At 33.1% G+C, this 19055-nt stretch overlaps 1 protein-coding gene across 4 annotated transcripts in view; it reads left to right on the plus strand.

Moving 5' to 3' along the window:
* The window catches only part of sdk2b (sidekick cell adhesion molecule 2b), a 922804-nt gene that overhangs the window by 770450 nt on the left and 133299 nt on the right, over positions 1-19055 (plus strand). For all 4 annotated transcript variants that reach the window (XM_030121445.1, XM_030121446.1, XM_030121447.1 and 1 more), the window contains exon 13: positions 8757-8933. In XM_030121445.1, coding sequence (XP_029977305.1) covers positions 8757-8933 — 177 coding nt within the window. The remainder of the gene's footprint in view (positions 1-8756; positions 8934-19055) is intronic.

The raw sequence follows: 19055 nt of genomic DNA on the forward strand, positions 1-19055 counted from the left end.
AGGCAGAGACTGAGCTATAGTATGGAATGATTCTGCATTAAAATAGGGCCTATGTCCTTTGAACTAAGACATTTCACCCACAATGCATTGTTTTTCTTTTTAATCATTTGTATACTATTTTACGGTAATCCAGCAAAGAGTTAATTTATTGTTATATTTCAGTATGGATCTAAATGACTACAATGTACAATCAGTAGTGTATGAAAGTAGTGTATGAAATTTATATGTAGGTTCAAGGGGCTTTTAACTTTTAACCCTTTCATGCATGAATTACGAGAACCTTAGTCGAGATTTTTTTTCTTGAGTGTTTTTATTCCTCTTTAAACATGAAAAAAAACAACAGGATTGAATTTTTTTAAAAATTTTTTTATGAACCTATTTTTCACAGAGTTACAAAAATGTCACTCAGCTGGACACCATGCGTTTAATTTTTGAAGCAAAGAAACACAAATATAAAACCCATCATCAGAAAGTGACATACTGTGTGAAAACTATGAAATAAAAACATTTTTCATACTGCTAATCTGATGTTTTCTAACATTTTAACATACTTTAATGCTAGTTATTACTCACTTCATGGATATAATATTCAAAAAGGACAACCTTTTTGATTAAGCAAACTTTTAAATTACAGTCTGATAACAATTAGAGAGAGATTGAGGGTAGGAGTACATAAGGTTTTACTTTTTCCTACTCCTTTTCAAGTATGTATAATTTCATTTCATTTCATCATTTATTTTTCTTCTTATCATATCTATCTATCTATCTATCTATCTATCTATCTATCTATATATATATATATATATATATATATATATATATATATATATATATATATATATATATATATATATGTATGTATCACAGTAGAGATTGAAATCCAGTAGGATTTCGTAATCCTACTAGGACAGATTGAAATTTTAGTTTGTCCTAGGACAAACTGAAATCCTATCTGTCCTAGGGTTAGGGGTTAGGGTTAGGGGGGGTGGAGGGGTTAGGGTTAGGGTTAATCTTCAGATCCTAATTTCTTGTAGGATTTCAGGTTGTCCTAGGACAAACTAAAATTCCTATCTGTCCTAGTAGGATTACGAATCCTACTGGATTTCAATCTCTACTGTGACATATATATATATATATATATATATATATATATATATATATATATATATATATATATATATATATATATATATATATATATGTATATATATATATATATATATATATATATATATATATATATATAATTTTTATTTTTTTTATTTTTTTGACTCATCAACCTTTTATGTACCAGTACTTATATTTTGTTGGTTGATTTTTGTTTTGATTTCACTGTCTACATGTTCAAAATAAAGATTTCAATCAATCAATCAATCAAAATTAGCAATTGATTTACACAAAAACATGTTACTGCAGATCAGGTTTATCAAGAACTGCAAAGTTACAGTAATGGTATGAAGTGCAGTGTATGAGATGGTCCATAAGCGTCCACTGTGTATGCAACTAAAACAAAAAAACCCATGAATATATAAGAGAGCAGCTGTAGAATAGCTGTCCACTGTAGTGACCACTATGCATGAAAGGGTTAAGGTACTATTGTACAGTCAGCAGTACACACATCAAAAACAGAAGACAATAGAAATCACACACTATTCATAAACCCAATAACAGCAGGAATATAAAGAGTACTTATGTATAGTATAGGGTGATGAAATGATAGAAGCTAGTTAACCATTCAGTCTTTAGTATGGCATTAGCTAACACTACATGTGGCTTTTTACATTAGAATGGAATCACGTAACTTAAAACAGGATCATCTGTAATTAGTTTCATAAGCAGTGATGACAAATAGCAGTGACAGTTATTGTCAGCGGGAACATTCCATGATCTCACCCTCCATACATCATCAAATTATGTCTTTTGTTGTTGTTTTGAATGAGACAAAACACTCGTGGTAGATGTTCCGTCCTGCGTGTTTAAGTTTAACCCTTTATAATGCAAGCGACTATTTTTGGTCATTTCTACATACATTGAAAGATAGTGATAGCAACAGTTACAGTGAATCGACAATCTCAGGTCCAATGTGGTCTACAGGGTCTGTAAGGTCCACCTCTGCATGAACAGTGAGTGTACCTGCTTTGTTAGGTACCATGAAGTAATGGTACTAATGTAAGGACTGATGTTCAAAGGGAGAATGTGGATGTGGACAGGGGTCTGGATCTGCATTTATGTTGGTCTAAGGTTCTAAAATATATGTTCTTTTCACCTTACGTGTGTTTTTCTTGTTTTTTTTTTTTTTTTTTATATACTTCTTGGATTTTTTTTTTTTTTTTTTTTTTGTCAATTATGGGTAAGGGACCAAATATGGTAACTTCACTGACCTTGATTTTCTACATAAGAATCAAAAATTTTGGAAAATTTCACAAAACTGATACAGTCTTGTTACGTCCTCCACTAAGACACTAAGGTTGAAATTTTGAATTTCACAGTATATGGGTGCTTCTATGAAACTGGGTTCATTTTGGTATCTGGTACTTTACCAGCTTTTTAGACCCAATAATAGAAGAGAAATTTAGACATATTCCCCCCCAGGATGTATGTAATGATGACCTCAGATAAATGCAAAAAAAAAAAAAAAAATTATACTCTTGCTCTGAGCCATCCCAAGATTTATAATTTTTTAATAAAATATTGGGGCCAAAATTGGGACAGGAAAAGCTACCTAGGTGAAAACATGGCTGTTAATGGTCTTATATAGTGCTATAAATAAAGACACTGTGTTAAATTTGACGATCCTTGTGGTTTTTCTAATCCAGACATGTGGGTTTTTCATGAATCTCAGTCTCATTCCAGGTTTTACACATAACCCAGTGTTTTTCAACCTTGGGGTCGGGACCCCATGTGGGGTTGCCAGGAATTTAAATGGGGCTGCCTGAAATTTCTATTAATTGATAGAAAAGCAAAACAAACAAACAAACAAACAAACAAACAAAAACTTACTAATAATAAAAAATATATGGTGAGTTGACAGAGACAATCCCAATCCATAACAGACATGACAAACTGTGAAGCTGAAACTGAAGCACTGTGGTTCTGTTTATCTTTCAAATGTTCATTGTGGTCAGTTTCAGATGCTGCAGCTCTTTCATAATTCATAGTTTGAGTTCTTGTTTGTTCAGTATTAATTGTCAGCCTTGGAAATCCAAGCTGGACTGACTGTACATATCCTGACCAAGGAAAATAAAATTCTCACTTTGTGCAGTAATCTACACCTGGCTTTTCTGCCTCCGTCCATAATAATAAACATTATATAGACTAAATGTCCTCTAAAATTAACATTTATTTGCAACATAGTATAGCAAACTATTACATGACCAAAAACAAATTAATTTTAGCAAAAAAAAAAGTCTCCGTTTGAGTGTCTGGGATTGCCAGAAATTTGTGATGTTAAAATGGGGTCACGAACCAAAAAAGGTTGGAAACCACTGGCATAACCCGTCGTGTCCACTCGTGTCACCTGCCCATTTAAACACAAATAAATCGCGAGTGATTTTGCTACAGCAGTCATTTTTGTAAAACACTCTGCCTTGCATAATTCGATTCCCAAAATGTACCTGTGAGAGAATAAAAATATATTTAAACTAGAAGCACTCGGAGAGCGCAGACCTCCGCCAAGGCTGATCAGTGGCCCCCCCTGTGGGCCCCCCCCCACGCCAAGGAGGTTATGTTTTTGCCAGGGTTTGTTTGTTTGTTTGTTTGTCTGTCTGTTTGTCTGTCCGTTAGTGTGCAACATAACTCAAAAAGTTATGGACAGATTTTGATGAAATTTTCAGGGTTTGTTGGAAATGGGCCCCCCCGTGGGCCCCCCCACCCCCGATCACCACCAAAATTTAATCATTTCTTCCTTATCCCATTTCCAACAAACCCTGAAAATTTCATCCAAATTTGTCCATAACTTTTTGACTTATGTTGCACAATAACGGACAAACAAACAAACAAACAGACAAACAAACAAACCCTGGCAAAAACATAACCTCCTTGGCGGAGGTAATAAATAATATCACATAATTTCCGTGTCCTTTTTTATCATGTTACACGCGGATTTTTGTATAAAAATAATATAAAAATGCGTTTTATCTGAAAAATAGTTTCTCTTTTATCACTGGTTTGAATTTTTATCCTCTCCGTCCTGTTTTTAGGGACCAGTTTCATACAAGCACCCATCTATGAGTGCCTTATAAAGGGTTAAAGCCTTGTTTTGAAGAGCACAGACATCTGACCACTCAATCTGTCTGAAATGTTTACAACCGCCTCGTTTGGATTCTGACTTTGAAGGGAAGCCACTGTATAGAAATGATGATAGATGTCACATCAGATGATCCAGAGACTTACCGTCTGAATCCTGGACCACTTTATTATAATCCAGGGATGTCTTAGCTATATATTGACAACAAAATTACATGCGTGTGATCTTTTCCATATCTCTGAGCCACGTCCTTCTTTTCCTTCAGAAAATGTACTTACTTTAAAGCAGCTTCCTCATTACTTACCAGTGTTTTTGCTTCCTGAACATTTTTTTTTTTTTTACTTATTAGACAGAATAGTATTTTGTTATGTCCAGCAAATACCTCCCTTGAGCACTGTGCACATTAAAACTAAACATCTATAGGTGTTTAATATGCGACGACCACGTCTAGTCTTTTCCCACACACACCTCCATCTTCCAGCTGCAGTCCAAACCAGTGTGACACAGTCATCACAACAAACGTTTCACTGAACTCCAAGCTCATATCAAACATCCGCAGTGATCAATAGAGCATTCTGTCCCTTTCTACTCACATCTGACGCCGCGTCGGAGTTGTGCAGTTTTGATGAATGAGAATCCGCTGTTTGATATGCAGACATCAGCTGCTATGATATGCGTGCAGGCCAGCTCTGATGGTGGGTTTGAAAAGACTGAGGGGGACAAGATGAAAAACCTCACTAATAGTTGATCCTCACACATTCTGCTTGGGGGGAAGAAAACAACTAAAAACCTTAGCTCACTCATTACTACATGTCAAAACTAGTTAACCTATAATTTTAAGCTAACAATTCGTGTGAACGCCATTGATCATGTGCCAGCAGGTGGTTACGAGAATGTGTAATTTAGATTTGGAAGGTTTGGGTCTGACAGAATACTTAACACATTCATTTAATCCTTTTAAGATTGCCACCTAGGTGTTTTCATGCTTTTGTTGCAATAAAAGTGTCAGAAAATGTCTTTTTGGTCAATTCTTTTACACTTTTGTTTTCAGGAAGAGCTTAACTTTTAATATCTAATATCTTAATATACCATTAATTCTCACTATTATAAATAATAAATGTTTAAAACTGTGTGTTTTAGTAAAAAAAAACAGACTTGAAGTTGTTGGTATATTATTATTATTATTATTATTATTATTATTATTATTATTATTATTATTATTATTATTATTATTATTATTATAAACTAAAAAAAAAAAAAAAAACATTTGGAAACATAGACAAAAACATATACAATTAAGCGAAACATTTACAGACTAAAAGTCTTGATTCCAGAGTTTTAATGCTTCTTTAAAATCAGTCAAAAGAATCAGAGTGTATCTATATCTTCAGCTATTTTTCATATTTTACATTACTTATATGAACAAAATAAATTGCTAAATCAATCTGTAACTTCCAAATTTCCCTTTACGCACAGTTAAGGTGTGTTTTTACAAGTTGTTTCACTTTTTGTCAAAATCGGAAATGATTTTTCTGCATATTCTGCTAATATAACAGGCTGCCTAGGTGTCTTCATGTTTTCTTTGGAAAAAAAAAGTGTCAGAAAATGTCTTTTTTGCCAATTCTTTTGCACATTTGTTTTCAGGAATAACTTAACTTTCAATATCTGGCCATTAATTCTCACTATTATAAATAATAAATACTTAAAACAGTGTGTTTTAGTAAAAAAAAAATAAAAAATCAGACTTGAAGTCTTTGGCATATTATTATTATTAGAAACTAAAAAAAAAAAAAAAAAAAAAAAAAAAAAAAAGCATTTGCAAACATAAACAAAACATATACAATCAATCGAAACATTTACAGACTAACAGTCTTGATTCCAGAGTTTTAATGCTTCTTTAAAATCAGTCAAAACAATCAGAGTTTATCTATATCTTTAGCTATTTTTCATATTTTACATTACTTATATGAACAAAATAAATTGCTAAATCAATCTGTAACTTCCAAATTTCCCTTTACGCATAGTTAAGGTGTGTTTTTACAAGTTCTTTCACTTTTTGTCAAAATCGGAAATGATTTTTCTGCATATTCTGCCATTATAATAGGCTGCTTAGGTGTCTTCATGTTTTCTTTGCAAAAAAAGTGTCAGAAAATGTCTTTTTTGCCAATTCTTTTGCACATTTGTTTTCAGGAATAACTTAACTTTCAATATCTGGTCATTAATTATCACTATTATAAATAATAAATGCTTAAAACAGTGTGTTTTAGTAAAAAAAAAAAAAAAAAAAAAAGACAGACTTGAAGTTTTTGGCATATTATTATTGTTGTTATTATTATTATTATTATTATTATTATTATTATTATTATTATTATAAACTAAAAAAAAAGGCATTTGCAAACATAAACAAAACATATACAATCAGTCAAAACATTTACAAACCAACAGTCTTGATTCCAGAGTTTTAATGCTTCTTTAAAATCAGTCAAAACAATCAGTTTATCTATATCTTTAGCTATTTTTCATATTTTACATTACTTATATGAACAAAATAAATTGCCAAATCAATCTGTAACTTCCAAATGTCCCCTTACGCACAGTTAAGGTGTGTTTTTACAAGTTGTTTCACTTTTTGTGAAAAAATCAGAAATGATTATTTTTTTGTATATTCTCCCACTATAACAGACTGCCTAGGTGTCTTCATGTTTTCTTTGTAATAAAAATGTCAGAAAATGTCTTTTTTGCCAATTCTTTTGCACATTTGTTTTCAGGAATAACTTAACTTTCAATATCTGGCCATTAATTATCATTATTATGAATAACAAATGCTAAAACAATGTGTTTTAGTAAAAAAAAAAAAAAAAAGAAAAAAAGAAAAAAACAGACTTGAACTTTTTGGCATATTATTATTAATATCAGAAACTACTGTAAATGTTTAAAACGAAACTTTTTGAGATTGCAAAAATAAACTTTCAACTATTTTACATCATTTTACATCATTTCCAGGCGTTTTTTAGTCTGTGTGGAAGTTCCTTTCTACTTGTCATAGAGTCCCACATGGCTGCCGTAAAGTCTTATATCACAGGTGTCAAACATGCGGCCCGGGGGCCAAAACCGGCCCGCCAAAGGGTCCAATCCGGTCCTTGGGATGAATTTGTAAAATGCAAAAATTACACTGAAGATATTAACAATCAATGATGTTAAAATCATTTTAGGTCAATTCAATCTAAAGTGAGTCAGACCAGTAAAAACTATCATAACTGCCCATAAATAATGAAAACCGCACATTTTCTCTTTGTTTTAGACTTAAAAAAAAAAAAAAAAAAGTCAAATCACACAAAAATGTTTACATTTACAGACTAGCCTTTTTAAAAAAATGTGAACAACCTGGAATGTCTTAAGAGAAGCATATGGAATTTTACCAATATTCTGAATATTACTAAATATTTTGTTTATTTGTAGATCCACTGGGATCTGTAAGTTGTGATGCACATGTATAAATGATAAACTAAGGTGTAATATCGTTAAAATTGCACTCATTTTTCTTAAACATTTTCCGGTTGTTCATATTTGTTCATGTTATGTTCAAATACAGTTCATAGATATAAACATTTTTATTGCACAATTTTACTTTTTTCACTTAAAAACCATAGAAAAAAATTTGGAGTTGACATTTATAAGTTCTTATCCTATAATTTATATTATTTTACTATTTATTTTACTACCCTTGAACAAAAATGAGTTTGACACCCCTGTCTTATATAGTGTTGGAAACCTCAGGATCTCAGCTTTCCGATGCCATTTGAATTTTGTGGATAGCACAAACAGTTCAGGAGTTCCAGTCATCTGAAGGCTGTTAAGTGCAAAATGCGGCGCCGGAGAGACTGCAGTTGTTAAAGGGTTAAAGCAATAACAGAGTATACAGCCACCCGAGTATTCTAAAGTGCATTCAGGTTTTCTTATCATTAAATACTGTGCAATTTATTCATCCTTTAAACAAGAATAAAACTGAATATTCATGCTCTGTACTGCAGAGATTATGCAGCGTTCAAGGTATTTACTTTTTGTTACCTTTGATAAAAAACAGTTTTCACTTTCAGCTGCTGCGGTAAGTTGAATGTTACGTTCACCGAAGAGAAAAACTACGAGTGGATGATGTATTTAAATGCGGCAATGACCTGTTTAATGTGTCATAATTTAATGGTTGCATTCACTGACCCAAAATTGGATGACTTGAATTTCAATTTGACACCTAATGTCAGCGCCTTGAGCAAATCTGCATCTGCTCGTGTCCGCTGGCGTCTATCTTTGGATGCACTCGGCTGATCTTTGTTAAGTCTGGAAGAACTTTAAAAAATGACGACGCTGTGCAAATAAATACTGTCTGTGTGTTTGATTTATCACCATCGAAAGGTCACTAATGCAGTTTTGGAAGTGGATGCTTATTATGATGATTGTGTTAATGTTTATTATGATGATGATGTGTTTTTTTTGTTTTTTTTTAATACTCCAGGCACGTCTGGGAAAAGGAAGGCACGATGATAAACGTTCAGTCCATCCCTCGTATGAGACTGGATGCAGATGGCACCCTTCACATCTCCCAGACCTGGTCAGGTGACATAGGCACGTACACCTGCAGAGTCACCTCCGTCGGCGGCAACGACTCCCGTAGTGCACACCTTCGAGTCAGGTAACCTCCCACCCCTCCTCACATCACATTGTGCATAATTAGAAGTAAATACTGTTAATGTGATTAAATTGTACTGAAGTAAAAGGTTGGACTGATGCAAACCAGTACCTATTTGGGTGCTTCTATGAACATTTTGGTACCTGGCACTTTCCCAGCTGTTTAGACCCCATAATAAAAGAGTAATTTAGACATATTCCCCCCCAGGATGTACCTAATGATGACCTCAGTTAAATGCTAAAAACTTATACTCTTGCTCTGAGCCATCCCAAAATTAATGATTTTTTTAATAAAATATTGGGGCCAAAAATAGGACCAAAATTGAGACAGGAAAAGCTACCTAAGTGTCTGGAAAACATGGCTGTAAATGCTCTTATATACCGCTATAAATAAAGACACTTTGTTAAATTTGTAGATCCTAGTGTTTTTTCTAATCCAGACATGTTAGTTTTTCATGAATCTCAGTCTCATTCCAGGTTTGGCACATAACCCATTGTGTCCACTTGCGTTACATGCGGAACCTGCCCATTTAAAGCTATACCTACCGATGTGGCATTTCTCACAGCACTTAGTAGAAGTTTGAACATGAACAACCCACCTCCCTCCAAAGCCCCGCCCCCTTCCCGCTGCCTGAGCTCTGAGGCTCCTCCTCCTCTAATCTGATGCGCGATGAAAACAGAGGAGGAAGCAGAGGTGGAGGTCCGGTCCGTTTTGGCGTGTCCGCGGACCCCTCCCTCAGTAATCAGATGCCTCATCCACCTGCCGCGGGCCCGCGGCTCCTGTTCCATCAGTAGACCTGGTCTGTGCAGTACTGGGTCAGTGTCTTCACTGCAGTGCCCACGGGATGGGCGCGCGCACTGTGAAAGCACGGCCTCCGCGAATTTTCCGTGGACATTTGAAGTTTCATAGTCCATACAATTATCATCCTACATCATCTTACATGTGTGACACCATGTACATGTACCTGTATGAGTCCCACCGTCATAAAAGCTGAGCTTTATGCAGACCTGTTCAGTCCAGTACAGCTGACTTCCAGACTTTTATCTCCATCCTTCATTCATCAGACTCCCGTTTGTGCCCCTCAGTTGTCGTTTTTGTTCATAAATCTGTTTTTCCCTTCCACATGTGCATGTCAGTTCTATCCAAACACATCCTAGACAGTAGACTGTGGTCAGTGACAGGAGAAGCAGCGCCAGTGAAGCGTCAGATTCAGACGTACATATATCGGATGTGAAACGGCGATAATGGATCGGATGCTGGACGGCCGTAATGGATGATTGACAGGAGGCTCAGCCAGGTTCGGCCAATTATTTTATTCGGACCGACTAAAATGATTGGTCAGACTTTTATTAGAAATATATGAGAATTAAACATTTTTGAGTTTCAATACCTGGTGGATTTCTTTTCCATTTTAGTTTGACACACACTTATTAGGAGCATTTTAAGATGACAAAAGAAAAATGTAAAAATGCCACATCATACGGTATAGCTTTAACCCTTTCATGCATTGTGGTCACTCCAGTGGACAGTTCTTCTCCAGCTGTTGTCTTGTATGTTCATGGGTTGTGTTGTTTTAGTTCCATATCAGCCAACACAGTGGACACTTATGCAACGTCCCATAATACACTGCAATTCATACCATTACTGTAACTTTGCTGTTCTTGATAAACCTGATCTGCAGTAACATGTTTAAGTGTAAATCAGTTGTTATTTGTTAGACAAAAAGAGTTGTTTTTTGCATATTATATGAGGTAATAACTAGCATTAGAGTATGTTAAAATGTGAGAAAACGTCAAATTAGCAGCCTTAAAAATGTTTTTTTATTTCATTGTTTTCATTTTACTTTCTGATATTGGGTTTTAAATACGTATTTCTTTACTTAAAAAATTAAATGCATGGACATTTTTGTAACTCCATGAAAAAAAAAAACTTGATCGCAATTTTTTTTTTATTCCTAAGGAGGTATAAAAACACTCCAGAAAAAGAAAAAAAAAAAAAATCTTGACTAAGGTTCTCATAATTCATGCATGAAAGGGTTAAACACAAATAAATCTTGAGTGATTTTGCAACACCTGTTATTTTGTGAAACACTCAGCCTTGCATATTTAGTTTGATTCCCAAAATATACCTGTGAGAGAATAAAAAGATATTCAAAAAAATAGTAGCGCATAATTTTTGGGTCCTTTTTACCGTGTTACATACGGATTTTTGTATAAAAATAATATAAAAAACATATAAAAATGTGTTTTATCTGAAAAATAGTTTCTCTTTTATCTCACTAAATATCTGTTTTTAAAATAGACCCAAAGTGCTTCCAAACTTTCTTCATAACATTAGTCTACATCTGGTTTGAATTTTTAGGCCCATGTCCTGTTTTTAGGGACCAGATTCATAGAAGCACCCAGTTACAATTTCCTTTAGTAAGATGACTTCACTCTGTCTTCTCAAAGGACATTGATGCAGTGTTTGAATGGGTTACAAGCAATAAACCGATGTTAAATACTTTAAAACAGGGGTGTCAAACTCATGTTGGTTCAGGGGCCATATTTAGCCCAATTTGATCTCAAGCGGGCCAGACCAGTAAAATAATAACTTAATAACATATAAATAACGAAAAATCCAAGTTTTTCTTTTTCTTTTAGTACAAAAAAAACCCCAATTAAGTTATGAAAATATTTACATTTTACAAAAAAGATGTGGGAAAAACCTGAAAAAACAGAAATTTCATTTGAAAAATTAGTGCAATTTTAACAATATTATGCCTCAACTTATTATTTCTACATGTACATTTACATACAATGTTACATAAACATTTGGTAACAGGAAGAATATTGTTAAAATTTTGGAGTTTGGAACTAAAATGTGAACAATTTCTACAATATTCAATCTCTTATTATTAACACAACTACAGATCACTGTGGATCCATAAATGCACAAAACATTTCGTAACAGGCAGAATATTGTTAAAATTGCACATTTTGGGTTATTCATCTTTGGGTTTTTTTATGTATTTATTTGCATTTTATTGTGGAAAAAATAGTTTTGTAAATGTAAATATTTTCACAGTGTAATCTTATTTTTTTCACTTACAGTATTTCCACATAATTTTTCCCAAAGGAAATTTGTAGTTGTCATTATTTTTGGGTTATTGTGTTGTTATTTTTACTTGAGATCACATTGGAACCTGAACTAAAATGATTTTGACAACCTGGACGGTTCAGGGCCGGAATGGAACCTTTGGCGGGCCAGATTTGGCCCCCGGGCCGCATGTTTGACACGTGCGCTTTAAAACGACATAATCTAGCTAAAAATCTTACACATAACTTACAGATTTTAGAGCAATCAATCAAACAAGATGACATTTATATTAAAATGGTGATTCTTATCGCTTATACTCCTACATAAACTCTATTAGGTCTAATATCAAATATGCAAGTATTTATAATCACTTAACCTATAAAGACCCAGTGTTACTTACTTTTGTGGCAGTTCGTAAATGAATTTTTCTCTCTATTTAACTTTTCTTAAATGATTTATCACCTTTTATTGTAATATTATCCTCCGTATTTTGCGTTTTTTCAGTGAAAATCTTGTATTTTCCTTAATTTCATTCACTGATCACGTAGATGTTCATAAAAGCTCAGATTAAAGTTGAAGGTTATTATGTGAAAAACAGAGAAAATATTCATTTTTCAGTCAAATATATCATTAGCTGAACATTAATCAAGCTTATCCATCCACTGTCATTGATCCAACACACAGGAGTTAGGACTTGATTGCATAACCATTGTTTTTGATGACTTTTGATTGTGTAAAAAAATTTTTCCCGTGGCTCTAGTAGTGTTATTGGAACTGAAACAGGAATTACGCACATTCACAACATGTTTTTCAAGTGTTTCAGTAGGTTAGAAAAATCTAATATAGACAATACTTAACCCTTTCATGCATGAATTAGGAGACCCTCAATCGAGACTTTTTTTTTTTCCTGTGTGTTTTTATTCCTCTTTAAGCATGAATAAAGCATGCCTAAAAAAAACTTTTCTTATGAACCTATTTTTCATGGAGCTGTAAAAATGTCCACTCAGTAAATAAACATGTATTTACTGATATACTGTGTGAAAACTATGTAATAAAAACATTTTTAATGCTTATTATAGGTAATTCATTTATCAGACAGGGGTAGTTGTTTGTTTACTTGCTTTTCTAGTTTGTCTGATAAATGAATTATCTACAATAATTACATGTGGAAGACAGTATGAACCTTTACCAGACATGTTTAATACTGTTAATCTGATGTTTTCTCACATTTTAACACTCTAATACCAGTCATTACTCACTTTGTGGAGATAATATGCACAAAAAAAAAAAAAAAACTTTTTACATAAACTGTTAATTACAGACAAATAACAACAATTGATTTACACTTAAACATATTACTCTGGATCAGGTTTATCAAGAACAGTAAAGTTACAGTAATGGTATGAATGTCAGTGTATGAGATGATGCATGAGCGTCCACTGTGTAGACTGATATGAAACTAAAACAATAAAATCCATGAATATATAAGAGAACAACCGTAGAATAGGTGTCCACTGTAGTGACCACTATGCATGAAAGGGTTAATGAACAATGAAAAACAAATAGTAATACAGCCTGTCTATATCAGGATATTAGGATATTAGTGATACTTTTGTGTCAGTTCTAAAATATTTTTTCTCTATATTTAACTTTTCTGAAGTGATTTATCACCATTTATTATAGTATTTTCCTTACATTTTGTAGTTTATCAATGAAAATCAGGTGTTTTCCTGTATTTAATTCACTGATCATGTAAATATTTATAAAAGCTCTGATTATAGTTGAGGGTTATTATATCAGAAACATAGAAAACTGAAGAAAAAGTGACTTTTTCAGTAAAATACCAATAATTCAACATAAAAACCAGCGTCTCCATCCTCTGTCGTTTATCAAACTCTGTGGGTTTTACTGGTGAATCAAAGTTGTAGAAGATGACGGTGTTTCCATGGTAACTATTGGAGCCTCTGAACATCCAAATGGGTCCTTGATTGTTAATATCTTTAGTGTAATTTTTGTATTTCATTAATTCATCCTGCAAGCCGGATTGGACCACACTGGGTCACATGTTTGAGACCCCTGCTGTAGATAAATGCTTCTAAAACATTTACAGTGGAGTACCCCCTGAAATATATATTTTTAGTCAAGTACCCCCAACTCTCACTTCAGCAATTTTGATTGAAAAAATAAAGCAAAATTTGTTCCTGTGCCAAAGGTGTCTGTTTATATTTTCAGAACTTTGTAAACAAACAACATATAATTAACTTTAATAAATTAAAAATAACAAATTGTTATAAGCACACTGATAAGTGCCCCTTTTCATTCCTAAGAAAAAACAAATTAATCAGTCATTAAAGAATAAATGAACCTTTCATCAACAAAAAATAATGACTTAATTACTCAAACTCATCTCGAATAATATAAAATAGAAATGTTCTTAAAATGTTACCCAAGCTGAAACAAGATGACTGACAATAATAATATAAAAAATTAAACATATTGAAATGAAATAAGGTCAGGAATGTCAATGCTATTACATGAATGTATTTATTGTATTTTATATTTTAACACTAATTCTCATTATTTATTTTGTGTTCAGTAAATGATGACTTATTTAATGTATTTTCCCATAAAGTACCCCCTGGACTTCTTCTAAGTACCCCCGGAGGGTACGCCACTTTGGGGACCCCTGCTGTAGATGGTCATAAGAGCTCAGAGTAAAGCTGAGGGTTATTATATCAGAAACAGAGAAAACTGATGAAAAAGTGACTTTTCTAGTAAAATCTATCATTAACTGAACATCTCCATCCACTGTCATTGATCCAACTCCATGGGTTTTACTGGTGAATCAATGTTGTAGAAGATGACGGTGTTTCCACGGTAACTACGGAGCCTCTGAACGTCCAAATGGCTCATATCTGATGACCATGAAAATATGACAAACTGTATTTTATACTAATTATTTACATCCCAGGTGTGAAACATGCAGCCCGGGGGCCAAATCCGGCCCGCCAGAGAGTCCAATCTCGCCCGCGGGATGAATTTGTGTAATGCAAAAATTACACTGAAGATATTAACAATCAGTGGTGTCAAAATCATTTTAATTCAGGTTCCACATACAGATGCATAGAGACCTATTAGATTTCAAGTGGGTCAGAACCAGTAAAATATTATCATAATAACCTGTATATAATGACGACCCCAAAATTTCTCTTTGTTTTTTTGGTGTGAAAAAAGTCAAATTACATGAAAATGTTTACATTACCAAACTATACTTTTACCAAAAAAAATGTGACTAACCTGAACAAATATGAACAAACAGAAATGTCTGAGGAAAAGTAAATGCAATTTTACCAATATTCTGATAAACTGAGGAATAATATTGTTAAAATTGCACTTGTTTTTCTTTAGACAATTCAAGTTGTTCATGTTATTCAGATTTTGAAGGAAACTTTGTAGATGTAAACCTGATCATAATAGAATTTTACTTTTTTCACTGTTATCATCTTACTGGTCCGGCCCACTTGAGATCAAATTTAGCTGAATGTGGCCCCTGAACTAATATGAGTTTGACACCCCTGATTTACATGTATTGATAGGATTAGAGGATCAACAGGTATTAAACAGTTTAGATCAGTAGCTGTTTGGGTCTTTATGGGTTAAGTAGCGTATCTTAAGTAAGCAAAGCGAGCAAAGAAATGTGACGATGACGACGATAAGCTTTAATTTGAACATAAAACAGAACAAAATCATTGAGGTAAATGAATGAGGAAAAAAAACACAGACTCCATCATTCAGAATATAGAAAGCAACGAACCAAGGCCAAACAAAAAGGCTATACAACATGTACAGTTACCTAATGGAGCGCACTAATAGCACTGTGACACTGACTAATCAATGTATGAATAGAGCACATCAAACCAGGTCAATGTTTATGAAATAAAATAAAGACAACAAAGCAAAGCAGGTTTATAAGACCTACACACTTATTCGTTCTTGCTATACCTCTGAAAAATAACATTTTTCTGCATCTTCTTAAATCGATATTTCTGTTTTATATTTTGCACAAAACCAGTAGCGCATGTAGTTTACATAAAAGTGATGATTTGTTCCCAGTATACTGGAACTATATATGTAACCCTATGTACCGTATGTGTATTAGAACAGGTAAAATACAGAGAATAAATTTCCCTTCAGGTATAATAAAGTGGGTTAACCTCTAACCTTTTTTTTTTTCTATACTGTAAAAACTGACAATGCTACAGGCTAAATCTGGAGTTAGCATAAACAGGTTATATCCACTTCTGTGGTGGTGAATGTGTACATATTGGGTCAAACTAAGCTCACAGTGCAGTGCAGACTTGAACTGGTTAACCCTTTCATGCATGAATTATTAGAACCTTAATCAAGATTTTTTTTCCTGAGTGTTTTTATTCCTCTTTAGGCATGAGAAAAACAATGTGATTGAAAAAAAAATTTTTTTTATGAACCTATTTTTCATGGAGTTACAAAAATGTCCACTCAGCTGGACACCATGCGTTTAATTTTTGAAGCAAAGAAACATGTATTTACTGTCATACTGTGTGAAAACTATGAAATAAATGTTTTTTTTTTAATGTTGCTAATCTAATGTTTTCTCACATTTTAACATACTATAATAGTTATGACTCACTCAAATAATATGCAAAAAACAACAAAACACAACAACTTAAAAAAAACAAACAAACAAACTGTTAATTACAGTCTAATAACAACTAACAATTGATTTACACTCACATATGTTGCTGCAGATCAGGTTTATCAAGAACAGGAATGTTACAGTAACGGTATGAATTGCAGTGTATTATGGGATGGTGCATAAGTATCCACTGTGTTGGTTGATATGCAAGTAAAACAACAAAATCCATGAATATACAAGAGAACAGCTGGAGAATAACTGTCCACTGGAGTGACCACTGTGCATGAAAGGGTTAATATACCTCTGAAAAATAACATTTTTATGCGTCTTCTTAAATTGATATTTCTGTTTTATATTTTGCACAAAACCAGTAGCCCATGTAGTTTACATAAAAGTGATGATTTGTTCCCAGTATACTGGAACTATATATGTAACCCTATGTACCGTTTGTGTATTAGAACAGGTAAAATACAGAGAATAAATTTCCCTTCAGGTATAATAAAGTGGGTTAACCTCTAACCTTTTTTTTTTTCTATACTGTAAAAACTGACAATGCTACAGGCTAAATCTGGAGTTAGCATAAACAGGTTATATCCACTTCTGTGGTGGTGAATGTGTACATATTGGGTCAAACTAAGCTCACAGTGCAGTGCAGACTTGAACTGGTTAACCCTTTCATGCATGAATTATTAGAACCTTAATCAAGATTTTTTTTCCTGAGTGTTTTTATTCCTCTTTAGGCATGAGAAAAACAATGTGATTGAAAAAAAATTTTTTTTATGAACCTATTTTTCATGGAGTTACAAAAATGTCCACTCAGCTGGACACCATGCGTTTAATTTTTGAAGCAAAGAAACATGTATTTACTGTCATACTGTGTGAAAACTATGAAATAAATGTTTTTTTTTAATGTTGCTAATCTAATGTTTTCTCACATTTTAACATACTATAATAGTTATGACTCACTCAAATAATATGCAAAAAACAACAAAACACAACAACTTAAAAAAAACAAACAAACAAACTGTTAATTACAGTCTAATAACAACTAACAATTGATTTACACTCACATATGTTGCTGCAGATCAGGTTTATCAAGAACAGGAATGTTACAGTAACGGTATGAATTGCAGTGTATTATGGGATGGTGCATAAGTATCCACTGTGTTGGTTGATATGCAAGTAAAACAACAAAATCCATGAATATACAAGAGAACAGCTGGAGAATAACTGTCCACTGGAGTGACCACTGTGCATGAAAGGGTTAATATACCTCTGAAAAATAACATTTTTATGCGTCTTCTTAAATTGATATTTCTGTTTTATATTTTGCACAAAACCAGTAGCCCATGTAGTTTACATAAAAGTGATGATTTGTTCCCAGTATACTGGAACTATATATGTAACCCTATGTACCGTTTGTGTATTAGAACAGGTAAAATATAGAGAATAAATTTCCCTTCAGGTATAATAAAGTGGGTTAACCTCTAACCTTTTTTTTTTTCTATACTGTAAAAACTGACAATGCTACAGGCTAAATCTGGAGTTAGCATAAACAGGTTATATCCACTTCTGTGGTGGTGAATGTGTACATATTGGGTCAAACTAAGCTCACAGTGCAGTGCAGACTTGAACTGGTTAACCCTTTCATGCATGAATTATTAGAACCTTGATCAAGATTTTTTTCCTGAGTGTTTTTATTCCTCTTTAGGCATGAGAAAAACAATGTGATTGAAAAAAAATTTTTTTATGAACCTATTTTTCATCGAGTTACAAAAATGTCCACTCAGCTGGACACCATGCGTTTAATTTTTGAAGCAAAGAAACATGTATTTACTGTCATACTGTGTGAAAACTATGAAATAAATGTTTTGTTAATGTTGCTAATCTAATGTTTTCTCACATTTTAACATACTATAATAGTTATGACTCACTCAAATAATATGCAAAAAAAACAACAAAACACAACAACTTAAAAAAACCCCAAAAAAAAACCAACAACTGTTAATTAGAGTCTAATAACAATTAGCAATTGATTTACACTCAAATATGTTGTTGCAGATCAGGTTTATCAAGAACAGGAATGTTACAGTAAGCAGTGTATTATGGGATGGTGCATAAATATCCACTGTGTTGGTTGATATGCACGTAAAACAACAAAATCCATGAATATACAAGAGAACAGCTGGAGAATAACTGTCCACTGTAGTGACCAGTATGCATGAAAGGGTTAATGTGACCGAAACTCATCTCCATGTTTAATTTCAGTCTTGGTTGAACATAATTAGAATTCACATTAATTAAGAGCTGCATCTAAATTTTGTGTGGTCATTATTTTTCTTTATTTATCTTCTCAATTTCTTAGAGGCTTT

The sequence above is a fragment of the Sphaeramia orbicularis genome, chromosome 19 (genome assembly GCF_902148855.1).
Source record: "Sphaeramia orbicularis chromosome 19, fSphaOr1.1, whole genome shotgun sequence".
Classification (NCBI taxonomy): Eukaryota; Metazoa; Chordata; class Actinopteri; order Kurtiformes; family Apogonidae; genus Sphaeramia; species Sphaeramia orbicularis.